General features: G+C 42.3%; 1 protein-coding gene across 6 annotated transcripts; it reads left to right on the top strand.

Annotated features, from left to right (window-relative positions):
- Positions 1-14,009: 14,009 nt before the first annotated feature.
- TMEM14A (transmembrane protein 14A) lies at positions 14,010-23,548 on the top strand. 6 transcript variants are annotated; one of them, XM_036414159.2, is made up of 6 exons: positions 14,010-14,149; positions 17,705-17,792; positions 18,912-19,024; positions 20,328-20,429; positions 21,008-21,095; positions 23,262-23,548. In XM_036414159.2, exons 3-6 carry the CDS (start codon positions 18,937-18,939, stop codon positions 23,299-23,301), a joined length of 318 nt encoding a protein of 105 aa, XP_036270052.1. In that variant the 5' UTR covers positions 14,010-14,149; positions 17,705-17,792; positions 18,912-18,936; the 3' UTR covers positions 23,302-23,548. The 6 variants fall into 6 exon arrangements, with proteins under 6 accessions (XP_036270052.1, XP_036270049.1, XP_045428630.1 ...); XM_036414156.2 differs by having other exon boundaries at positions 14,044-14,195; XM_036414158.2 differs by having other exon boundaries at positions 14,090-14,195; positions 17,737-17,792.
- Positions 23,549-26,739: the final 3,191 nt, after the last annotated feature.

The raw sequence follows: 26,739 nt of genomic DNA, 5'->3' as shown, positions 1-26,739 counted from the left end.
GTCATTTTGAGATGCCACAAGAGGCCACCAAAAAGCCTCGCAGCAGCCTCGGTATGCACATGCTGGAGTCTGTGCAGGTTTTCCATGCACTGGGCAAGAAGACTGATAAGAAAGCTGAGCTGTCTTCCTCATGGGCCCAGGGAAACTTAAGCAACCCCAAAGGCCCCCAGTCACACCCAGCTATTAAAAGGTGGCGGGATTCTCCGGGGGAGGGCAAAGGTCCAGAGATAACTCAAGTCAAATGCCAGAAACTACATGGAAGTGCTGACAAAGGGTCTTCATCTCCATCCAAGGACCAGCTGCCATCTCCCGGTAAGGTCAAGTTGGTGCCATTGGTTTTCCCAACCATGGACAAGCCTCAAGCTAGACGTGTTCCTCGCAGGCCACATGCGGCATCACGTCGGCCTGCTGTGACCAACCCTGCCAAGCTTGCTGCAGTCAATGCATCCCTGCCAACTCCTGCATCTATGACAGGTCCTATCAGCTCAGCTCAGCCAATGTCCACGAACTCAACCAGACCAGGTATGAACAACCCTGACCAGCCTAGTGTCCCTCAGCCTCCTGCTTCTAGGCCTGCACCCTACAAAACATCATCTCATGCTTGTTTCCAGCGGGAGCCTGATCACACTGCTGTGAGACAGCCCCAGACCCTGCTCAAGCCTCACAACCACTATCTTCTCCAGGATTTTGCCCTCCAACCAATTCCATGGAGGAAACCTGATGTCCTTGGACCAGTAGTATCAACACCCATCACAAATGAGCAGAGGCCAGATCGAGAGGCCATGAAAAGGAAGGCTCAACTAGAGCGTGAGAATACTGCCCAATTAGGGAAAATGCAGCATTTCACTGAGAGGGAGAAAGAAATGGACATTTCTCTGTAGTATATGGCTATGTGATGTTGGAGATTCTGGGAGTGTTGGCACCACTTTGGGCACCAGCTATTTTAAATAGATAGATAGATAGGAATTTCTCATTTTTTACATATTTTTTAACTTAATAAAATTGAATAAATATAATAGAATTAGTAAATGAGTAATAAAAAAGTCTATTGAGTTTTGAGATGCTGTTAACTGTGGTCTTTCTTTTGTGGGGGTGGGGATCAAAGGCTGCATGAGAAGGAAAGAATTGGAAGTTGGATGGCGAATGAGGAGTAGGAAGGAACTTAGGCCATGGCCATTAGGCCAAAAGGGGAGAGAAGTTATGTGGTTAAAAAATTGAGCAGGAGGTTTGGAATGGCAGAAGCAATAAGCAGGATGCGAGGTTCGGGTGAAAGAGGAAACTTTGAATAGAGTTGAAGAGGGCAGACACTCAGCCGCGGATGACCACAAGAAGTCTCTTGTGGAGGTTGGCCTAATGTCTCATGATTAAGTATTTTAGAAAACAGGTTCAGGACACATTTTCTAAAGGGTTGAGTGCCTTATGCATATATGATTGCAGATGGGGAAAGTGAGTACAAGTCAGGGGTATCTATCTGGTGAGTGGCAAGGGCTTAGAGTAATCCTGGGGGCAGCTGTTAATAGGGGCCTAGCCAAGTGAACTGATGCAGTCAGAGGCTCACTCAGGACAGGGTGTGAGATATAGTTTATCATTTACAAAAACCCTAATGCCCCAGGCCCACTAATACACCTCTTCAGTTAACCTGCACAACATGCAAGGCCGGTATCCCTGTGTCACTTTACTTGTGAGGTTCAGCAATGGGCTGAGGTCACATTGCATGTGGTGGAGTAAAGCCCCAATTTGAGGCTGTCTCAGAACTCTTCATTATTTGTAGGTGCCCAACCTGGCTTTCAGAGCACAGCATCCAGAGGTTAGTGTTGCACGAGATCAAACATCAGGAGAAGCCTAAACATTAACTTGAAGGGCTAGCCAGGGCCTCCTGCATGACCCCTATTTGTGACTCTATCTAAACACTGCCATCAATTGAAGCCAAAGGGAATATCTGCTGGATGCTTCCATTCACACTGGCCAGAGCAATACAGGTGTTAAACAACCTTAGGACCTGGTGCCATTTCAAAGGGGCTTCCCAGGAGTCCTTCCGGCGTAGTTCTGGTTTGCAATAGCGATAAGTATATGTTAATTCAATAATGAGTCCACGTTCTTCATTCTGTTCTTGGATTTTGTTGAAAATATCTAAAGGGGGGGGAACTTTCTCCAGGATCAAGTCTGTTTTTAAAACTCTTTTTCAATGAAACATGCCCCAGGAATCCTGTCTTGCCACCTTTCGGGGATGTGGTTTCTGCCCTTCCTCTTGGCCAATGAACCAGAAAAGATGTGTCTCTGGCCCCAGCTTCCATGGTGCCATTAGCCCATGTGGGCTCCTGATATGGCTCACCCAATGCCAAGAACCTCCACCAGAAACTCCTACACAGAAACCTATGCAGCTCCACCCTCACTCTGGCTCTGAAAATTATATTTTGTAATAGAGAGGACAGTGATGAGCCAGTTCCAGAAGCTGTATCAGAGGTATTTATATACCAGAGGTATCTGTTTGTGGTTTAGCCCAGTTAAGATTGGGCTCCGTTTTAGATTGCTCTCTCGACAATATCAACTCCATTTTGCTTTTACTTTTACAAACCACTCTGAAAAATAATTCAGCATTTTTATTAAAAACTAAGTATGCACCTACCATACAACCCAATAATTCTATTCTTGGCTGTTTATTCCAGAGAAATGACAAGGTCTATTTACACAGACCTAGTAGCAAAAATCTTGAATACAATAGAGATGGTTAAACAAACTGTGGTATATCCATAACGTGAACTATTACTCAATAATAAAAAGGAAGTGCTATTGACAGATGCAACAACCTGGGTGAATCTCCAGAGCATTATTCTGAGTGATAAAAAGCTGATCCATAAAAGTTACATACTTGATGGTTCCATTTTTATAATATTCTTGAAATGACAAAATTATAAAAATGAGAATATATGAGTGGTTGCCAGAAGTTAAGGAGGGTGTTGGAGTGGGTGGAAAAATGATTATAAAATGGCGACATGAGGGAGGGATCCTTGGGTTGATGGAAATGTTCTTGATCTTTACTATATCAGTGTCAATATCTTGGTTGTGACATTATATTACAGTTTGGGGAAATGTTACCATAAATGAAAGCTTGCTCAAGGGGCTAAGGCATCTCTCTGTATTATTTCTTAAATCAGCATGTGAATCCATAATCATTTCAATATAAAAAGATTAATATTAAGAACACTTCCTATGTCTGGGTTACAGCCCATACCAACTAAATTTCATGATCTGCAGGTGGGAATCAACCAGGCATCAGTAGTTTTTAAAGATGCTCAAAGGATTCCAATGGGCAGCAAGTGTGGGAACCACTGCATAAGGCATCTCAGAAGCCTCCAAGGAGATGTTTAAGAAGAGAAAAGGGGAAAAACATTTCCTAAACTTCTGCCTGTAAAGACATCTTTGCAAAAGGGATTATATTTTGCCACAGCCCCAGTCATTGTGAGGGAGAGAACTTGACCATTTCTTACTCATCTGGCCTTGAAGCTTCACTAACTGAACTTAAGCCTATAAGCCAATCACTTGGTTAATTGGAATTATTTATCAAAAAACTTTAAAGTTGCCGAAACCGGTTTGGCTCAGTGGTAGAGCGTCGGTCTGCAGACTGAAACGTCCCGGGTTCGATTCCCGTCAAGGGCATGTACATTGGTTGCGGGCACATCCCCGGTCGGAGCGGATGGTCGATGTTTCTCTCTCATCGACGTTTCTGGCTCTCTATCTTTCTCCCTTCCTCTCTGTAAAAAAAAAAATTAAAAAAAAATCTTAAAGTCATTTCATAAATAATCCAATTTCTTTCTCTCCATCTTCATCCCAATAATCTTTGTTAAATCCAGCCTGAGAAGGTAGGTTATACGAGTGCTGCTAGGTTTTCCAAAGCCTGCCCTAGGTATGACAGGTGTGCTGATATTTTAAAAGTAACATACCACCTGACCTGACTTAAACTTCAGCTCCTTGCATAGTCACTGCCTTCTTTCCAAGAAATTTGTTGGAGATACCACGTAACTTCCTAAACAATTTGCCTCCTAAATCAAACTGAAAGGAGAAAGGGACTGAATCTTGCCTCTCATTTACACTTGGACTCAATTTCCCCTTTACAGTGAATCTTACTGCACTTTCCAGAGGATTTTTTAAATGTCCCTCAATTGCATGTATTCAAGCAGTACCATGACCTATTTTTCAGCCTACATCTTCTCTTGGGGCTTTCTCTTTTAAATTAAAAACATTGCTTAAAATGTGTTATCAGAGCAACATTAATGTATTGAGTAAAGGCAGCCTTATCAGACAAGATAACCGCTTTTCCTCAAAGATGCCATTTTTATTGCATTAAGGGTTATTTGCTCAAAGTGAACTGAAGAAGTCACATGGGTTGACCCTGTACATCAAGTCCTCTTTCTCATCAAGCCAATTTCCTGCTTGATTTTTACACTTTAAGTTAGGGGTGTTGAACTCAATCAGAGAAGGGGCCAAAATCTAAAATCCAGCCTAAATCGCGGGCTGAATGGTTTACTGAACAGTCATAAACTGTCATTATGATGGAAACGCAGCGGAGTACAGTGATGACAGCGCGGTGCGGGCCACATTGCAAGGCCTGGTGGGACGGATTTGGCCCGCGGGCCTTGTGTTTGACACATGTGCTCTAAGTAGCGTAAGTATAGCAGTGGCTCCGTGGAGACTAATAGAACAGGAAAGATTGAGCCATCTTCCTTTTTAACCCTTACTGGAGGATATTTTTCTATTGATTTTTAGAGAGAGTAAAAAGGAGGGAGGGTGGCGAGAGAAAGAAACATCAATGTGAGAGAGACACATCGACTGGTTGCCTCCAACATGTGCAAGGGATCCAGCCTGCAACCCAGGTATGTGCTCTTGACTGATAATAAAACCCTTTGGTCCGCGGGGAGGGAGGTGGGGAGAGTAACAATTAACCACTGGCTTTAACCAGCTAGGGCAGATTGAGCTGTTTTTAATGTTTATTTCTGTGTGTTTTTTTTATTTCCAAGAAGTCTATTTGGGTAAGATGAATATTAGACATATATGCTAGTAAAGGTAAGTAAATCCACCTTATGATAGAAAAGAACATAATTCCTTTACTGCTAAGAAAAGAGTGGTGAGTCATTTTGGTCAAGTCAGAGGCTCTTCTAGATGTTAAGTGTGCACAGACATCCAGCATTAAACTCGGTGAAGGACAACCAATGCAAAACAAGCTGAGCACAATGATTTACCTCCCACTCCATGATGCAAAGTTTCCACACAGCAACATCTGGAGGCTGCACAGGCCAGATGACTTCAGAAGACTCAGAGGTGAGAAAGCATGCTTAGCCTTGACTCTGTGAACACAGCTTGTTGCTGAACCAATTCACTCTGCTTCTATTTCACAGTTCTATCGTCCCAACCACGTGCCTCATTTGGTTCTTCCAACGCATGAAGCCCTTTTCCCACCAACGACCTTTTCTCAGGCCGGTCCTGCTGCCTTCACTGTGGGTCCCCAGAATCCTTGCCTGCTGGATCCCTCTCAGACTTCAGGTTTCCATTAAAATAATATCCCTTCCCAGCCTCCTCATTCCAGGGGAAGTCTCTGACTCGGCACCATGCTTTTTTCTGAGTCCTACTCCAGGGCTTGACATCTAACAGATATTGATTTGTGAAATTAATAAATGCTTCCTCCAAAAATTAATAAGTGTTCCCTCCAGCTATAAAAGTACATACCACACTATTCCTTAAGAGAATTTGAGTGGCCAATAAAAATTAATTATAGTTTTAGTTAGGCACACATACCTGATAGTAAAACACCAAGAATATAATGATTAGTCAAGCCATTCAGGATCAGAGGCTAATGAATGCCAGTTGCTCAGATAGCATTTTAAGCAGGTGCCACACTGAAAACCTGCGACCCAGACCTGTTTTACAGGTATTCCCTCCTCTGAACACTGACCTGCATCTATGATCTGTTCCATTCATCCATTCAATAGGTACCTGAACTGCTTTATAAATCAAAGCAACTTCTTGAAATATTTTTTATGTTAATCCTCACCCAAGGATATTTTTCCATTGATTTTTTTAGAGAGAATGGAAAAAAGGGGGAGAGAAAGAGAAACGATGTGAAAGAGATACATCAATAGGTTGCCTTTCAGAGGCTCCCAACTGGGGGGTTGGGGGCAGATCCTGCGACCGAGATATGTGCCTTTTGTTGTAATTGAATCAGGGACCCTTCAGACTGCAAGCCATGCTCTAACCACTGAGACAAACTGGCTAGGACCTTTTGTAATAGATTTTAAGCTCTTGGAAAGCAAGGACCACTCTTTTAGTAATAATAGCAAACACACCAAAATCGGTTTGGCTCAGTGGATAAATTGTCAGCCTGTGGACTGAAAGGTCCCAGGTTCGATTCCGGTCAAGGGCATGTACCTTGGTTGCGGGCACATCCCCAGTAGGGGGTGTGCAGGAGGCAGCTGATCGATGTTTCTCTCTTTTCATTGATGTTTATAACTCTCTATCCCTCTCCCTTTCTCTCTGTAAAAACTCAATAAAACATATTTTTAAAAAATAATAGCAAACGCTATTATATTTTCATAATATTATATGCTTTTCTGTACTAATATATGCAATGAAGCCATTATCAGAACCCAAGCTGAATGACCTCAGAGCCTGGCACACCCTTTCCTTAAACCTGGATTTGACACTTCTCAACTGTTTGCATGGCCTTGGCTATGTTGCCTCAGTTTCTTCCTCTATAAAATAAGGCATGACATCATACTTATCTCAGAGGATTGTGAAGATCAAAGAAATCTGATGCCTATAAAATGCTTAGAAGATGGCTGGCACATAACAGGTACTCATGAAATGTTAGTTGTTATTATTATTATTATTGTTTATAGGAAAGTCCCCAGTCCTGGGAAATCCCCCAGTCCCAGTGTTTAATGGAAAGTTCCATGTCCTTGGCAAAAGTTCACAACAGCGCCAAAGGTAGGCCTAAGAGAGGGGGTCAGCTGCTGTGCTGTGGTTACCCTTCACTGACCGGCCACTCTCAGAGCCCAGCTCAGAATTTCCCTGTATGCCCTGTAATTGCCCCCGCCCCCACCACACACAATATTTCTACTTCTCACTCAACAGATTATGATGCAGAAACTATTACCTTTTGTCATATAAACATTCTTCTATGTAGACCATCTCCCTATTTGTTCCCCCCACACACACTTACTGTTGTTTTTTAAGCATCCCCCTAAAAGCAAACTATTTGATGTTTGAACGAAACTGACAAGGCTGGACAGCCTTGCCTACCTGAATGAAACCAGAGCATTAGTGCCCCCTGCCGCCCTTTCAGAGGAAAGGCCATCAAATACGAAGAGTTTGATTTAGCACTGCTTATCGAGGTCTAAATAGAAATCGGTATAAATATCCTAAATTTGAAACCAGATTCAGGTTTTATCTTCTCTTAAATTCGCCTCCTGGAATTTCCGTTATTTGTCTTACCTTTGCAAAACTGACTTTTGCTTAATTATACTTTTCTCACTTACAGTTGTTGTTTTTTCTTCCCTTTTTTCCTTTGATATTTTTACTGATTTTGGAGAAGAAGGGAGAGGGAGAGAGAGATAGAAACATCAATGATGAGAGAAATCATTAGTGGGCTGCCTCCTGCACGCCCCATACTGGGGATTGAGCCCGCAACCTGGGCATGTGCCTTGGCCGGATACGAAATATAGTTGTTTTCCTTGAACTTGAACATGGGGGTTTGAACTGGTTTTGTCTTACTTTTGGCTCTTTTTCACGTCCGTGAAGGCCCGAGGCCGGCGCGCGCGGGGTGAGAGGCAGCGGCCGAGGCGGACGGAGGGCGGCGGCACCCCGGCCTCCCGCGGGGCGGGACGGGAAGCCTCCCGCCGGCTCCCGGGGACCCTCCGCCCCGGCCCCCGGCGCTCAGGAAAGACGAATCCCCCGGGATTTAGAGCGCGGCCAATGGGACGCCGGCGCACAGCTGAATGTCAGGCTGGCTCAGCCAATGAACATGAGCTTTGGCGAGGGGACTCCGCCCCCTACTGGGTCGCATAAATGCGTCCCACTGCATCCCCGGGAAGCCAGAAGGTGCTGCTGGGGCTTCTTAGGGACGGAGCGGGCTCTGTGGCATCCTCCGCGTCCACAGCGGGGAGCGGAGCGGCCAGGTGTGCCCAGTATGTCAGTAGCTGATGAGGGGGAGAGGAGCATGGAGGCACGGACACCCCCAAAATGGACACATGGCCGCTCCCATAGGCGGATCGTCTGCCTGGACCCGGGAGTCCTCATTCTGGAGCCAGAAGGCCACGGAGGCAGACCTGATGACCTGCGGCGGGAGGCCGGAGGACGTGGGGACTTGCCCGGGTTGCAAGCTCAGTCCCCAGTGGGTAGTGTGCTGGAGACAGCCAATCAATGACTCATCGTCGATGTTCCTATCTCTCTCTCCCTCTCTCTTTCTCTCTGAAATCAATAAAAAATATTTTTAAAGTGTTTTCATATTCCCAGAAGATGCCAGTGTTCAGTCAAAAATAGCAGCTGCTGAGTGAATTAGTTTGGGCATACCACACAAATAAAACATGCTTTATCATATTGTTTCCATAATTGGTTCTATGAAACTGAGTACATTTACATTTTTTGATTCAGAGGTTGCAAGTAAAATATCTCGTGGGAAAACAAAAGAAGAAATTTCTGTAACAGATGTGTTGGGCCCTTACAGCGTAGAGCTGATTTTGCCAAATCTCACCAACAATGATGTTTTCTACAGCATATCAACTTCAAGGGATGAGCCAAATCATGGCATCAAGAAAATGTTCCCTTTAGCGTTCAAGTACTTTGACTTGAAAATGGAGTTTCAAATAGTGAATTTGATCTCTCTGAGGATTGAACAAAACTGCTGAAATCATAAAAAATTTTGATATTTTGTCCAAATGCAAACTAGACTTAACTCATCTATCTGCATTTGTACTGCAGACAGTACAAATGTAAATTTTGGCAAATTCCATTCAATCTATAAACTTAACAGAGATAATGAAAAGATTTCACCTATTCAATGACCTGCACATCTTGTATATGACATCGCTAAAAAGGGTTGTGATTTGCTTCAATATGATACTGAGATTGTCATAATAAAGAACCTGTAAAAAGGTTATCCTTTTTACAGGCTCTTTATGGCCTCTTCAAAGACCATCAAGCAGTGCTGGCAAACAACATATAAACTTCTATCTTACTGTAGTCCTTTCCTCCATTCTCATCCTCCATATATTTCCAAATCAAAAAGGATATTATTCTTGTCCCACACTTTGAAAATATGATTTTTTTGGCAGGCCAACATTTTAGCATGGTTTTTATGGCTGGGAGCAATGATGCCCATTAGTAGGCACATGTCTAAAGAGGTTATCTCCTTCCATTTCTACAAAGTCAAAAACTCATTAAATGTTTTTTTGCATTTGTTGAAAATGACCGAAAACTTTCATTATTTTCATAAAATCATATTTTCAAAATGTGGGACAAGAATAGTATCCTTTTTGATTTGGAAATATATCAAGGATGAGAATGGAGAAAAGGACTACAGTAAGATAGAAGTTCATATGCTGTTTGCCAGCACTGCTTGATGGTCTTAAAGAGGCCATAAAGAGCCTGTCAAAAGGATAACCTGGCTGCACCTGAGCTGTTTGATATAAGATTGTTCCCGAACTAAAAAAAAAGTCAACAGAAAAGGGAAGCCAAGTGAAACAGTACTTTCTAATTTCTTCACTAGAACTGTAACTTATTTGGGTAATCCAACTTCTGATTTCACCAGTTCAAATGACCTCTGAGCTTTAAAACGATTTTCTCTGAGAAGATGTTTAACTTATGATGACAATCCAGTGTGCTTCAGAACATTTAAAAGTGACAGATATTTTATGCCACACAAACAGTGGATAGAGCATTGGCTGGCAGACTGAAGGGCCCCAAGTTCAAATCTGGTCAGAGGCATGGACATGGTTGTAGGCTCAGTTGGGGTGCTTGCAGGAGACAACCAATCGATGTGTCACATTAATGTTTCTCTGCCTCTCCCCCTCCCTTCCACTCTCTAAAAATCAATGGAAAAATATCCTTCAATGAAGATTAACAAGCAAACATAAAGAAAGAAAGAAATCCTATATAATAAAAGGCTAATATACAAATCGACCAAACGGCAGAACAACTGGTCAATGAGCTCCCACCACCACACAGCTAGAAGCTGGGCTCATGGCTGGTGAGCACAGTGGTGGTGTCAGGAGCCTCTCCCACCTCAGGCAGACATTCCCTCAACTCTCCTACCCCTGTGGGCCCCCAGACTGGAAGAGGGTGCAGGCTGGAATGAGGGACACCAGGCTTTTATTGTAGTAGTAAGTAAGTAAATAAATAAGACAGATATTTTAGACATGGACAGCCTGTATGATGAATTTATAGATACAAAGGACCTGATTGACAAATAGCTTGCCCATCAAAACAAACCTGTGGATTCAAAGTGGATGAACATTTTTTTGAGAAATTGAAACAAGTTCCTATGATCTAAACACCTGCTGTTGCTGGTAAGTAAAATCCTAAGTATTCCGTGCTCAAACATTCTTGTTGCATTTAATGCCATCACATTGGACTGACACTAGGAGTCAGTGTCATGTGGAAGTGAGAAGAGTAGAGAGCTGCAAGTCAGAGTACATGTTACATTTGACTGTGTTCAGTGTTACCGCTACATAAGAGAAAGGAAGGGTGTCCTGAAGGCTGCAGGCAGTTCAGAAAAGTATTTATTGGAAAAGGAGACAGAAAGAATAAGGAGATTCTAGTATGTGGGATAGAAAGAAATATGTCATTTATTATTAAAACTAGAGGCCCAGTGTGCGAAGAGGCGCCCTGAGGGCTGCTGTGGGAGTCAGGCTGGACAGACACCATGGGTGGCTGGGACCCGCACCTGACTTGCATAACGCTGGGCCTCGGCAGGAGTCAGGCCTGACTAGCGCTGCAGACAGTTGGGACCTGTGCCTGACTTCTGCCCCAGGCCCCTCCTGCTCCCCCTGCCTGTGTCCGCTCCAGGGCTGCCCAAGCCAGTGCGTCAGCTCGGCCAGCCCCAGGCTCTCCTGGCCCCCCATCTTTGTCTCCATCTCTGCTCCAGGCCTCACCTGCACGTGCAACCTCCTCCTGTCCAATCATGACCTGTTATGGCGTTATGGACACACAACAACAGACACAATGCTAACCGATATTAGCTCTTTTTATATATACATATATAGAGATAGGAAGTATCTAATTAGCCTTTATATTTTTATTCCCTTTTTAAAGTCTTATGCATCTTATTTTGACTTGTATTTAAAATATCCATAGCATTTTAACACAGCAGTATGTGTCTAATTTATAAATAATTATACACATATTGGGATGCTTGTTTAAAATTTCCTAAACTGATGAGCACAGGCCTAAAAAATAACCATGTGGGTTGTGGAAGAAGAAAAGAGTCAAGGACCTGAAGCAGATTCTTTTGTTTCTTTAAAAATCAGTAAGTCTCCTGTGACTGGTTTTTATGAATCCATCTCCCAAAGCCAGGGTGCCCCTGGAAGAACCGATACAAACTGAGTTTCTGTGCATTTAGAAATGAGGACCAGGCTCAGGAACCACAGGACACTCACTGAGGAATAAACACCCGGGAGGACATGTCTGAGCAGCCAGTCTGCCAGTCCGTCGGGCCCTCAACCTTGCTCTCTCCTTCTCCCATTCCTTGTACAGTTTATACAACTTCTGAAAACCCACATTGCCATAGATTGGGGGTTCCAAATCCTGAGGGGCCTGGCAATGGAAATCAGGAGATCTGACAACTTGGTCAGGAAAAAGAAAGCTCTATTTCCATTCATCTCTAATTGAAATTTAGCATTTCATTTCCATTGGGAAAATAGGCTGCAAACTACAGCAATATTAGTACCTGTGACTCTGTCATCACTAGGAATCACAGATATTCACATGCTACAGATACCTCAAACTACTGTTTATGTGTACCACTATTGGAAATTATGGTAATTATTAAACCCACTCCTAGATTGTGCGGTTTTATAAAGAAGCACATCTATTATATCACAGGTGTAAGTGTTTAATATTTTGATAACTATTTCAATAAAATTGGCTTACTTGGCAATCCTATGTATTTTATCTTGTGCATTTCTCCAGACTGCCAAAGGGGTTGGTGGCACATTGGAAGTTAGCATCTCTTCTGTGGATCTTGACTAGAAAGCTTCACAAATAGGTAGAGGCTAGTAAGCTTTGCTGTACCCCTGCGTGGTGCTCTAACCTTACCATTAGCTGGAGTAGGTGGCAGCTGGTGGCATATGAGTTGAAAGAACAATGGCCACCTTGCCCATGACCTTCCTGTTTCTACATGTCCAAGAGTATGGCATTTCTGTAATATGCAAAGAGCTGTTTTTCTAAATGTAAGTGAAAATGCCTTGAATATCCTGAGGCTGTTTTTACTACCTTTGTGACAGGCATCTCAGAGGGGACCTAATCTGAGCAGCATCTTAAATCCAGGCACGGAGGTTCAGGGGAAGTTATTTACCAGGGTTCACATCAGTTAAAGATAATGAGGGTTTTAGTTTTATTCTGAATAGAGAATGTGTGCTGGGAGTCAGAAGCGGGAGAAGGTAAGGGGAAAGAGATAGAGAGAGAGGATGGGAAGAGAAGGGGATGAAAAGGAGATCTGGGAGAACTAGAGCCATTCTTCAGGACACCATTTCCTCCAACCCACATTCCAGTGTCTGCCATCAGCTCTCCTATGAATCTTCAGGACTCATAACTCCCTACGACCAACTTAGATTTCTCATAGATTAGTGACATTACTTCTCAGAAGTACTTTTAAGCACGTGGAATAGATTCAGCAAAGTTCACAAGATTCAATATACATTTTAGTTTTTTTGTTTGTTTGTTTTTTGCTTTTTTTTTTAAAGAGAAATCAGCTATTATTCCCAGTCCCACAGCGCCGCTTGATAATTACTAGATTGTGGGATCCCTTAACACGACCCGCGTGGTTCAGGGCCCACTCAGGGTCTGGTTTCTGGAGAAGGCCACACACTAAAATGAAGAGAGACTGGGACTGGGACTGGAAAAGAGTTAATTTGGAAAATGGGGGCCAGGCGGGAAGCCCACCTCTACTATTGGGAAGACTACCGCTCTGGCCTTTTACCATTCCTTTTATTGAGATTCTGAGACAAAGACATCCAACAGAAAATCAACAAAAATTTACATATGATTAACAAATTAAAGTTGCCTCATCCACCACTATCTCAACTAGACAATGAGTTAATAGCTCTGACCATTCAGAGCCATCAAGGTTGGCCAGCTCCCTTTACATTTTAATACCAGTGACAATGCTAGGTTTTGGTTCCCAGCACTAACTGTCAGCCTTTGACAAATATATCATGGGCTATTATGTAAGAAAATGGCCTAGAAGGCAATACCAGAGTGAGATGAGAAGTTGTTATGAGGAAGTTATAAATCCAGTCAAGTTTCTTTTTGGAAATGGATCATCCAAGGAGAAGACAGACTTAAAGTGCCTTCCAATTCTGGTACTCTATCCCTTTCCCCTCAAATAGTTAATCCCATCTAATCCTAGGCTTGGATGACATAACTAGGATCCTGACCGCCCCCTGCCACATCTAGATGACCCCTTAGATGGTGGGTAATGTAGAGTGCTTGGGCTTTGACCCCTGACAAACCTGGGCTCTCACCTTTGCACCCCACGGAGACTTCAGCTCCCTCCACTGAAAACAGAAGCCATCTTCTGGAGAGTAAGTAACAGGCGTGGGTTGCTGCAGACACAAAATTCCCTGGAATAATAAATGGTGAAAAATCTCCTGGGATTCCTGCAACACCCAGACCCACCGTCTGCAAAAGCTTTGTAGGTCCCGCTCCGTGCGGCAGGAGGCAGCAGACCCCAGCCCCGGGGATGCTGAAGGCCTACCTGACTGGCCACCTCCCCTCCGCGGGGCGGGGCGGGGCGGGGCGGGCCTGGGCGGAGCCGCACTTGACCGTGGACGAACGGACGCTGCGCATGCGCGCCTCGGGAAGGCACCGCCCAGAACCAGCCGCCGGGCTCGAAACCCCGCTAAGTGGGGCGCAGGCCACCAGGACCACTTCCGGATTTCAGGTACGACGTTTACTCCGGCTGTTCCTGGGAGGACTTGGGGCTGGAGGTGAGTCGTACACTTTTCAGTCAAGCACTTGCTGCCCTGCATTTTCTCCCAAAGGCGCAGGACCAAGCAGCCATGCAGAGGACCTTGGGAGTTTTTTGTGTGTGTGTGTGTTTTTTTTTTGTTTTTTTTTTCAAGAGATGGGGGTCCCAGGGATCTCTTCTCTAACCCTCCTGGGAATTCCCCATAGTTCTTCCTCCTTGCGGTCTTGGATCTCCCACCTGTCCTCTCTCCCACCTTCCTGGCGCTAGGGAGAGGTGGGGATAAAGGGTGGGGCTTGTGGACCTAAGCAAAAATGCGTGGCAGGGTCTTACTTTCCTAGCATAACCTAGGTTTCACCGGAAAATGTGTCTCTCGAGCCCCAAGGGCTGCAAAGTTAGGTAATTGTTGTTATTCAACATGTGAAAATGCTTTTTATATGGTAGCTTACAGAAAATCTCGTAGTGGGGACCCCAAATTTTGGAGAGTTAGGGGCAATGCAGATCTCTGTCACCTGGATTTGTACCCGGTGCACAGAGTCATTTTGCTGCATTGCACCCAAGATGCTTTCTGGCCCTTCTAAGTGCTGAGCATCTCCTTTGCGATGTGTCCCACATCGTCGTCCTCCCCCTCGTCCCGTCGTCTCCCCCTCTCCCCCCAATCTCTTTATGTTGAAGCTTTTCATGTGTGCTTCTGCGTTGCTCAAATGGTCCTGCCATGGAAGAGGAGAAAGGAGGGTGGTTGCTGTTTGTTGGAATTTTCTCTGTGATCACAGAAACTTCTTGCAAAGATTGGGAATAGATTTTTTTGTTCCTCCCTCCTTAAAACAATGCTCAGTTCACTAGGAGATTAAGGGGCTGGCTGATTCCTGGCATGAGAACTATAGTGAGGGTAAGTCAGTGACACCACATCTTCAGACAGAGGTTGTTTACTCAGGTTCATTCACCACTCATCATTTAGCAGGTATTTACTAAAAACTTCCTATGCATGACAATGAGCTTGATCCTGTGAGAAAGGCAAAATGAAAGTAACCTGAGCTTGATATTCAAAGATCTGGGCTAGCTGGGAGGAGAGATAAGTCCAACACAACTAACTCTATGTCAGGTAGAAGAGGGCGTCAGAGAAGTGGGGGGCTCAGAGGAGGGAGAAGAATCAGCCTTTCACATCAGGTGGTTGGCTCACTAGGAAAATTAGGTGCCCAGATTACTATCTGGTGATGAGTGATCTCTCATAAACATCAGGTCTATATAGGTGTTTTCCCAACTGTTGTGTCAGGCATCTCAGACTGAACATGTTTCAAACAGGTCTCATCACTACTGATCATCTCCCTCCTTCCCCCACCACACACCTAGTACTGCTGTTCCCGTGTCCCCTGTTTCAGGGAATAGCATCAAGGCTCCCCCGCCTCTTCCGCTCCTAATGGCCCAAGCCAGAGACCCAGGGTGAATCTTCTCTGACTTACCCCTCTCCCTCACCTCTACATCCAGGCTTATTGATGCTACCTCTTGAGCCTTTCTCATATCTGTCCACCTCTCTCCACCCTCATTGCCATTTCTCCAGGCCAGGCTACCATCATCTCATGCTTTTTTTTTTTTTTTTTTTTTTTTTTTTTTTTTTTTTACTGCAGCAGCCTCTCAGCTTATTCCCCTGCCTGGCTTCAACACATCTCCCGCTATTGCAGCCAGGAAGTGCTTGCTGGAATTAAATCTGATCATGAGGCCCCCTTCATTCATTCTTTGCTGCCCTTTAGACAGAAACCAGATTCCCTCACATGGCTGGGCTGGTCCTGTCTTTCTCACCAGCCCCATCTCTTTTCACAACCTCCTTGCAGTTCCTTCCATTTAAAAACATGTTATGGTTTCTCATGCCAGGAGGCCTTTGCCTACAACACGCCCTTCCTTGCTACCCTCCTCACTTCGGTTACTCCTCTTCTCCCCAAGGTCCCAGCTGGGATTCTGCTTCCTCTAGGAATCCTTCCTCATGCTCCCAAGCCTCTTTAGGTGCCCATGCCTCTCCTCTTAGGGCTCATTCTGTATCTGCCTCCTCCACTATGCTGTACTACAGCTCCTGGGAGACCAGGGCTGTGTCTGAGGACTCTGCTCCCTACTGCCATGTGCAAAGCAGATGCTCAATAAATAGCTGCTAAATGGAATTCAGTATAAATATTGATATAAGTTGTAATACCGTGTTTTCCCCGAAAATAAGGCATCCTCAGAAAATAAGACCTACTTACAGGTTTCCTTCTGAGTGAAATATAAGGCATCCCCCTGAAAATAAGGCTCCCCCTAGACTAAACATGAGAGATTTGGTCCACTGATTCTGAAAGAATAGGAGTCACAAGAAATTCACTGGGAAATTCAGGAATTGGATTGTTATGATGATGTTCCAGAAGATGATGACATGATTGTCATTGAATAAATAAGTAAATTCTTGATATTGTAGGATTCACAGTTTGTCTGGTTTGTGTTGACAACTACCGTACTACCGTACCGTATACAGGTAATAAATTTCCTTTATTTTCATTTAACAATAAATGTGTACCGTATTCTTCTTTATGGAAAAATAAGACATCCCCTGAAAATAAGACCTAATACATCTTTGGGAGCAAAAATTAATATAAGACATTGTCTTATTTTCGGGGAAACAGGGTATTATCGTCTGACTCGGTGGATGCCTGAATCATAAATTCACTCAACCTCAGTTGTTTTCTCAGACCAAGCTTAAAAATGAGTGTGAGGATGAACAAGAAGAAAAATCATTATTAGAGTAGCTAATATTTGTTGAGTGCTCAGTATGTTCTAAGTGCTTTATGGTATTAACTCATGTAATGATCACGGCTCTTTGAGGTAGATATTTCTTATTATCCCTGTTTCACAGATGGAGAAACTGAGATACACAGAGATTAATGAATGTGACCCAGCAAGTAAGTGGTGACATCAGGTTTGAAGCCAGCCATATACTGTGGAATATGATTAGTTCTTTCAGAAAGATACTAAGTAGGACTAAGTAGGACTTGCCATCATTGGGCTGAAGATGGCAAGTCCCTAGATAGATTAAAACTTTTAAGCTATGAGGCCATGTGGAGTGATCAATCCAGAATTTAAAACTCTAAAGAACATTTGTTTCGGTTGCATATTCACTACCCCCCCCCCCCCCCCCCCACCAGTAAAGCTCAGTTAGGAGAGGCATTATAGTGTCTAAGAATGAGACTTCTCCGAGTCTGAAATCTTGCTTCTGCTGTGAGACCTCAGAGGTGTTGCTTGTCTTCTCTGTGCCTCTCCTCATCTGGAAAATGGGGATAGTAATGGTGGCAGTTACTGCAGAGGGTTCTGGTGATAATTAAATGAGTTGATATATGGAAGGCCTTAGAATGGTGCCTAGCACATGGTACTTGCTTGTAAACATTATTATTTGTTTTCCCATCATTTAGTCAATAATGGTATTTGAACGCAGGTCCTTCCTACACTTTCATTCTCACTGCACTGTTTTGTGGGCATAGATGAGCTCCCTGTTTTATGTCATTCTTCCCACAGATACTGAGGATTTTTCAGTGTTGCCTCCACAGGGCCACCATCGTCTCCTCCTGTGCCCTAGATTTCCTCCCCAAAGACCCTTTCTCACGGTAAGTTCTAGCTAACCCTCTGAGACAAGCTCACAGCCCATTTTCCAGCCTTCCGAGTCAATTTGTTCCCAAGTGCTACAGGAAGTAAAAGACTGGGTTAGCCTACATGATAAGCAGTGAGAAAACTGGGAATGCAATGAAATCTCATACATCATTCCTTGTATTTACAGAGATAATTATTTTCCCCCTGGAGGAAATACAGATGTAAAGAAGTTAAGGTATAAAGCACTGTAGGGACTCTCAGCGGAGTTGGTTTTAAGGATGGGGTGTGAGGCAAGAACCAAGAGCCAGCTAGTGACCAGTGTCATGTCTCCAGCCTGTAGCCCGTATACTTTCCCCTACATCTTAGAGACCTTGGGCAGGATTTCGTGGGAGTCTCTCACCCCTGGATGTATGCTTCAGCTGCTGCTGTGATGCACAATACAATATCGTTGTCATTTAGTTAACTTTGTGCCAGGGCTTCGTTATATTCTTTAGTGACTTACCATTGATTAAGCGTGGATGTCTCTGCTGCCCCTGAAGAACTGTCTCATAACAAAGCCCGAGACAAAGCACATGTTTAAAGTGAAGCTGTGGTTCAGTCAACAGACAAACATCTGCATTACCCCTTTTCCATTCTTTGGTGTGAGGAGGATGGAGGGACAAATACCTGTTCAAAGATGAAAGAGTTATAAGATGGAGTTGCTGACATTAAGGAATTTAAAGAAGGAGCAGTTGGCTCCAGACCAGGCTAGAGTGACTAAGGTGGTTGGGTGATAGTCAAGAAGGGTGTGGGCTGTCGGGGGTGGTTGGGGTTTGTAGGTGGGAAAGAGGTGGACATTCCAGACATTAAGGGAAGATTGCGGTATTGTTTCCAGTGAGGAGACCTGGCTAACCACAGCAGAAATCTGACTAGCAGAAGTGGAAGGAAAATAAACAGCTGAAGGTACAGCAGGTTTGGAAGACAAGGAAAGGAGACTCAACCTGGGTGTCTCCAGGAGATGAGCTTGGTACACAGTGGTTGAGTGTTAGATGAGTGAAGATCTAGCTTCCCCTTTTTAGTAGAGAAATTAATGTCTATATTTAATGTCTATAAGTAATGCATATCACTTGCTTTCCCCTACTCATTTCATTTTGTAAAAGTGGGCCTTTCTCTTTTGCTATATGATTGCAGCCTTGCCAATGGACCTTATAGGTTTCGGTTATGCAGCCTTTGTGACATTTGGAAGTATTGTGGGATATAAGCGGAGAGGTAAGCCCTTTTCATCAAAATGCCTTGGTGAGGGCTACTGATTGTATAAGGAGCAGCTGGGGGCCTGGATGTCGGACCAGAAGCTAAAGATGTCCTAGAGGTGCCTGGGGACCAGCAGTGGAAGGGATTCCTGGATGGAAGGGGGTTTTCCTAAGTGTAGTGGGAAGCCAGAGGGTCTTTAATTAGAAGAGTGATCTGTCCAGTGTATGTTTTTAAAAGGTCATGTTACTATGTTTAGAGAATAGCTTTGGGGAGGAGGGTGTTGAAGGTGCAATGAAAAATTTAATACTATATCCAACTGTAACATTTTAAGCCTTTACATATGTAACATGGATGATATTATTAACCCTGTTTTGCAATTAATAAAACTCACAGAGGCCGGATGACTTAGCCAAAGTCCTTCAGGCAATAAATAAAAGAATTTGGACTAGAACCTAGGGCATTTGAATTCTCATTCAGGATATTATTGTAACTAGGATGTGTGTGTGCGCACGTGTGAAAGAGAGAAAGGGGGTAGGGAGAGGGAGACAGAATTTGTGTGTATTACTGCAATGGTTCTTAATCTGAATTGCAATCTGAATTCCTATGGATATTTAAAAAGTAGTGCTACATTGACTCTACTCCTCGGGATTCCAATCTAGCAGATTCTAAATAGAGTGAATTCCATGAAGCAAAGGCAGTGCGTGTTTAGTGTCACCAGCACGGATCCCAGCGCACAGAAGGTGCTGGGTGGGAGTTGGTGCAATGAGAGGACGGGTTGGGGACTGGCTGGCTGCCACAGTGCCCTGGTTCTTCCCATTTCTAAGTGTAGTCACCATTCTTCCCTGAGTCCTGGCATCTTGAGGCTGGAAGCTTTGTTAATTATTCAGAATAGAGCCAGTACCTGGTTTACATGACACTTCTCTCTCTATCCCTATAAGCTAAAAATACCTCTACATCTTATTTTTGTCATCACAACCTCACAGTAAAGAGATAGAGACAAGGAGAATAGGGAGAAAAGAAGAGAGGGACATAAGTCAACCGGTTGCCCCAGGTCATGCAGTCAATGTCAAAACCACTACCGCAAGGCAGATTTTCTTTTTCCCTCAAATTAGTTGGGATTCAGTATGAAATAGTCATTTCTTACAGACGATCCTCAAATAGACTGTCCTCTCATTGCACCAACTCCCACGCAGCACTAGGCTATGTCTAGTCACGATTCCCAAGTAGAAATACACTGGAAGGTGAATGTATCATACTTGATGTTAATTCCTTTCACTTTCTGATTCTATTTCTGTGCCCATACACCCACCTCTCCCCTCAGGTGGTGTTCCGTCTTTGATTGCTGGTCTCTTTGTTGGATTTTTGGCTGGCTATGGAGCTTACCGTGTCTCCAATGACAAGCGAGATGTCAAAGTGTCTTTGTGTAAGTAAGACACTTTCCAGGTACAGAACATTGTACCTGGGGGGTAGGTGATATGATGCTTCTAAATTTAATATTATTGCTCAGTGTCTTGGAATGGTACACAATAAAATATTTGGCCTTCTTCTAAATACTAAAATAGTATTATTTTATTAATCAGGTCTTACTTTAAAATATATATAATTATTTATAATAAATATATAAAATTATTTTCCTTACATTCAGTTACCTAAACATTTGTTGGGTGTCCCTGGTGGGTGACCAGAGTTCCTGAGGAAAGTTGAATAAGCCAGTAGTCCTAGTCTTCAAGGAGTATTCTGTAAATAGAAAGCTAAGTTAGAAAAAGACTTCCTTTTAAAGGTGTTTAAAGAATGGATTTTAACATGCTTGTTTACTAAAACCTTTTTAATGAGCTAGTTAAGTGTTTTAATAGAGCTATTCATCTTTTGAAGAAAATAGCAACCCAATACCTATGTATAATAGTTGTTATATTAGGAAGCTTAAATGATATCCCTTTTTCTCACAAGTAGGCATTGGTGAGGTGTTGGCAACTCTGATTCATGTATTGGTTTGTTTTTCAGTTGCAGCTTTCTTTCTGGCCACCATAATGGGTGTACGGTTTAAGAGATCCAAGAAAATAGTCCCAGCCGGGCTGGTGGCAGGCTTAAGGTAAGAAAAACTATTTTAATGTTCATTTTCCTCTGCATCTCATTTTGAAATGCTGAATTTTGGGCAAAAGTTGACGCAGTCTTTTTGCAGCAAGAGTTCAGGAATCTGGAGAAGGGCTATGCATAAAATGAATAGAGAGTAGACAAGAAATGTAAATTTGGAAGGCATTTGGGGGAATCAGGCAGAAACCAGCTCTCTAGTGAAGTGGCTCCCTGGCCCACGGCTTTTTATTAACACATTTTTCCCTTTAGCAAATGAAAGGTTTGGTAAACAATAAAGGATTATCAGGTTAGGGGAATTGCCCTCAGCTGTTTGGCAGCAGGTAATAAGATGCAGATCTTCAGCCTTCTGATGAACTTCTCACATTTATTATTCTAATTGATGTTCTTTAGCCTCCAGCAAAAAGTCAGTGTTAATTTTATATGTCAAAGTAATTTTTAAAAAATATATAATAAGCATGACTTTGAACTCTCAAAATATGACTTCAATCAGTCTTTGGGATGGATGTGCACAGAATATTTATATTGAATAGACTTAGTGTTGCCATAGTATTTGATCACATGTACACTATATCATTTTCAGAATAAAGAACTCAATTAAGTCTCATTTTTTTCTCAAGATTTACCCGTCTGAGGCAACATTTTGAGTTTTTAAGGGAGAAAACAATATTTTTTCCCAATAGGTCAGTAGGGAGCTTCAAGTTTCTCTTCATTTGCTCCCAGTAATTCTATCCATGAGATTAAGCATATTACCAAGTAAAAATTTATAGTTTATATGTTTTTTTGAAAGAGGTGAATAGCACTATTGTTTCTATTCAGCTCAATGTAACTTTTAAAAAATGTGTTTTTATCGATTTCAGCGAGAGAAAGGGAGAGGAAGAGAGATAGAAGCAACAATGATGAGAGAAAAATCATCAATCAGTTGCCTCCTGCATGGCCCCTGCTGGGAATCAAGCCCAAAACCTGTGTATATACCCTGACTAGAAATCAAACTGTGATGTCCTGGTTCATAAGTCTACACTCAACCCCTGAGTTATACTGGCTGGGCATATAACTTTTAATTCTTCCTGAAATCTGCCTTAATATATTGAAAGCCATAAAACGTTCATTTTCTATGATATACATTTTTGCCTTCTGAATTTTTTTTCTGAAGAAATAATGAGATGTATATAATGACTGGTGTTTATTGTGACTTTATTCCTAATGCAAAACATGATAAACTGAAAAATTAGAAACAACTTAAAAATTCACCACTAATGAAATATTTCAGTAAATGTTTGTCCCCTTAATGGAATATTGAGCAGGTGTTACATGTCATGTTTTAAAAAACTATTTAGTGGCATTGGAAAATGTTAATAACATAAGGAGAGATTATTTAAATGGATAAAAAATATACTGTGATCTCAATTTTTAAGTTTGTACATAAAAAACCAATATGGGAAGGGAAATCTCTCAAACTGTTAAGAATTTGTCTCTGGGTGGCAGCATAATGAGTAATTTCTCCTTCTGCTTTGTAGAATTTTCTAGTGTGGCTGTGTTTATGATTTGGGGAGGAAAATTGTGATTACAAAGACTGCTTTCCAGTTTGAGGCCTGTCTAAAAATGGTACTTGGTGGTGGAAAAAATCAGAAGTAGGGTTTATGGGTCAAGAAGATAAGACCCCAAAAATATGAAATGTCTGCTGCTACCACCCTTTCAAATTGCTGTTTTTGAAAATCACCAGATGTGTCTTAGGTTGATGTCCCTATTTTAGGGAAATGACTGTCAGTCGTTTCAGTTCTGGTGGTAAAAAGAAAACTTGTGTATTAAAAAAAAAAGACGAGATCCCAATCAATGAAAAGTAGCTGAGATGGTAATTACTCCTTAGAAGCACTTGAAAGGTTTGTGTTTCTTTAGAAACCTTTCTCTCATAATGCTTTATCCCAGATCTTTAGGACAGCAAGTTCTGATTTTTCTCATTCATTGAGTGAACATTTTAAAGTGGCTAATTCAGGCATGTCTGGGAAGTTCGAATGCAGGGCTAATGAGGTCACCCCTGCTCCAACGATAGAAACCTGGGAGAAGCCTGGGAGCCAGGGTTTAGTCACACCACAGTGAGGGGAGCATGTGGCCCTTTCTGTCTCCGCCATGTAAGAGCCAGCCTCCCTTTGCCTTTCTTCTCATCCAGCCTCATGATGATTCTAAGACTTGTCCTACTGCTGCTCTGAGAATCCGGAGGAACTGAAAGCTGAATTGATGTCATTCTACACTAATGGGCAGAGCACACTCCTGGAATTCAGAAGATAAATTTCAGTATGGAATGTCAAGATTTTTATTTAATACTAGAAACAAAAGAAATGCTGTCACCTCTAATATGAACACCAGTCTGCGGTGGTGTTGTTCTGTTTTTGAACAAAACTTTGTTTTCTAATTGTCAGGTACTGTTTTCATTAAGGGCATTTAATAGTCTGGCCAGAGTGACTCAGTTGTTTGAGCATCTTTCCATGTACCAAAAGGTTTTGGATCCAAGTCCTGGTCAGGGTACCTACCTGGGTTTCGGATTTGATCCCTGGTCAGGAAGCATATAGAAGGCAACTGATAGATGTTTCTCTCTCATATCTGTTTCGCTCTCTTTCTCCCTCTCTCACTTTCTCTCAGCATGTTCTCGGTGAAGATTAAAAAAATATACTTAAATTGTAATATATTTTTTCATTTGCTGTGTCTAGTTTTATATATGTGGTATTTCTTGGCAATTCTAAATACTCATCTGCAGTGAATTTAAATGAAACTCCAGGGTATCAGATAAAGGAATGCTCTAAGTGGACCTCAGAGAATGCTGATGTGTCTATGTCATTTGAATTATATTAGAAATTATATGTTTTGCATTTTAATTGTATTGCTGCCAGCATTATTTTTTTTTCCTTAAAAAAATACATCATCAGCACACTCTGTGCTAAAAGAATGTATTTAGTATTCAAATAAAAGATGGTTTGTTTTAAACCTGCTGTTTTGTGTGTTTTTTCATTTAATTAGTTTATTTTTAATTTATTTTTCTTGATTTCAGAGAGAAAGGGAGAAGGAAAGAGAGATTGAAACATCAATGATGAAAGAGAATCATTGATCAGCTGCTTCCTGCACACCCCCTACTGGGGACCTAGTCTGCAACCAGGACATGTGCCCTTGACTGGAATTGAACCCAGGACCCTTCTGTTCGAAGGTCAATGCTCTATCCACTGAGCAAAACCGGCTAGGGCAATATTAGGGGCAATTATTTCCACTAAGCTGCTTTTGACTTTGAAATCAAGTAGGAAGCTCCCTGAGTATATTTAAAGGATTCTGTTAGGATGTTTTGATGCACATTTACGTTCTCAGTGGGTTACACCCAGCAAATAATAGTTACAATTAAAGTTATTAGTTTGTCATTTTATGTCATTACATTATAATTTATTTATTTTATGTTTTACAAATTATACTAACATAATTATCCACTAACCTCTTGAAAGGTAATTAGTTTGACAAATCCACACACTGACTAATTTTCAGTTTTCTCTTCATTCCTTTTTATTATTTTTTTAAAATTAATTTCAGAGAGGAAGGGAGAGAGATAGAAACATCAATGATGAGAGATAATCATTGATTGCCTGCCACCTGCATGCCCCCTACTAGACGGATCAAACCGGCAACCCGGGCATGTGCCCTTGGCCAGAATCAAACCTGGAACCTATCAGTTCGCAAACCAAAGCTCTATCCACTGAGCCAAACCAGGTAGGGCTCCCTTTATTCTTTTTTTGGTGCAGAAGCAGATGAATTTTTCTTCAGTGGTTCAAATTATGGTTTCTAGTAGCTTTAACTTGACACTATACCTCCCAAAACACTGTGTTATCTGAGCAAAACCTTATGGAAAAAAGCAAAACGTTGGATTCCTGTTTTATCTAGAATAAAATCTCAATTCCTTGATAGTACTCATAGGAGTGTCATCTGCATTCTGCCATCCCCAGCTTTATCCCCACTCTCCAGCCACGCCTCCTCTGGCTTGGGGGACTGTGCACTTTCCCACACCGAGGCTTGAAAATTTGGGTTTCTCGGTCTGAAACCCTCTTGCCCATCTCCTTGCATGCCTGTTTTCTTCTCACTTTTAATGCCTCATCACCTCCCCCAAATAAATAACAAGTGCTGTCAAGGATGTAGAGGAAAGGGAATCCTCATGCAGTGCTTGGTGGGAATGCAGATTGGTGCAGCCACTGTGGAATACAGTATGGAGGGGCCTCAAAAAATTAAAAATAGAACTGCCTATGACCCAAAACAATAATTCAAAAGAATATATGCCCCCCTGTGTTCATTGCAGCATTATTTACAATAGCCAAGATAAGGAAGCAACCAGGTGCCCATCAGTACATGAATGAATAAAGAAGCTGTGCTACATCTAGACAATGGAATATTACTCGGATATCTTAATAAATGAAATATTACCATTTGTAACAATATGAATGGACCTAGATGGTATTATGCTAAGTGAAATAAATCAGTCAGAGAAAGACAAATACTATATGATTTCACTTATATGTGGAATCTAAAGAACAATATAAACAAACAAAACAAAAACAGACTCATAGGTACAGAGAAAAGTCTGATGGTTGCTAGAGGGGAGGGGGGTTAGGGGACTGGATGAAAAAGATGAAGGGATTAAGAAGCACAAATTGGTAGTTATAGTCATGGGATATAAAGTACAACATAAGGAATATAGTCAATAATATTGTAATAACTATATATGGTGTCAGTTGCATACTGGAAATTTCAGAGAAACACTTTGTAAAGCATATGATTGCCTAACCACTATACCTGAACTAATACCAAATAATATTGAATGTAAATGGTTTTTAAAAATAAAATTTGAAAACTGTTCTTTCGACAGCATGAATGGACCAGGAGAGCATTATGCTAAGCTAAATAAGCTAGTCCCCTGAGAGCGGGGAGTAGGGAGGACAGAAAGAGATTGACCATAGAACATATATGCATATATGCATAGCCCATGGACACATGCAATAGTGTGATGAAGGCCTGGGTGGGGCGGGGGTTGGATGGAGGGAGAAAATGAAAAAAGTCTTTTAATAGTGTCAACAATAAAAAAAATAATTAATTAAAAATGTTGCCTCCCCAGAATGGCCTGCCCTTACCATCCATCTAAAGTAAAGCTCTAACAGCATGGATGGATCTGGAGAGTATTATGCCAAACAAAATAAGTCAGGCAGAGAAAGACAAGTATCACATGCTCTCACTCATACGTGGAATCTAAAGAACAAAATAAACTGATGAACAAAATAGATCCAGAGACATGGAGGCATGGAGCAGACTGAGGGATCTCAGAGGGAAGGCAGGGCTTGGGGTTGGGAGAAGTGATTGACCAGGGAACTTACATGCATATACGCATGGCCCATGGATAGACAATAAAATGGTGAAGGCCTGGGAGGGGTGGATGTGGGGAAAAAACAAACAAAGGGGACATCTGTAATACTTTCAACAATAAAAATACATTTAAAAAGTTAAAAAAAATAAAGTAGAGCTCTTGTTGGTAAAAGGGTGCATACTTTCAGCTATAAGATGAATGAAGTCTGAGGATCTAATGTATAACATGGTGTCTTTGGTTGATGACATTTTATTGTATACTT

The sequence above is a fragment of the Pipistrellus kuhlii genome, unplaced genomic scaffold (assembly GCF_014108245.1).
Source record: "Pipistrellus kuhlii isolate mPipKuh1 unplaced genomic scaffold, mPipKuh1.p scaffold_m20_p_5, whole genome shotgun sequence".
Classification (NCBI taxonomy): Eukaryota; Metazoa; Chordata; class Mammalia; order Chiroptera; family Vespertilionidae; genus Pipistrellus; species Pipistrellus kuhlii.
Note: the sequence above shows the minus strand (reverse complement) of the source record. Positions and strands in the feature narration are given on the sequence as shown.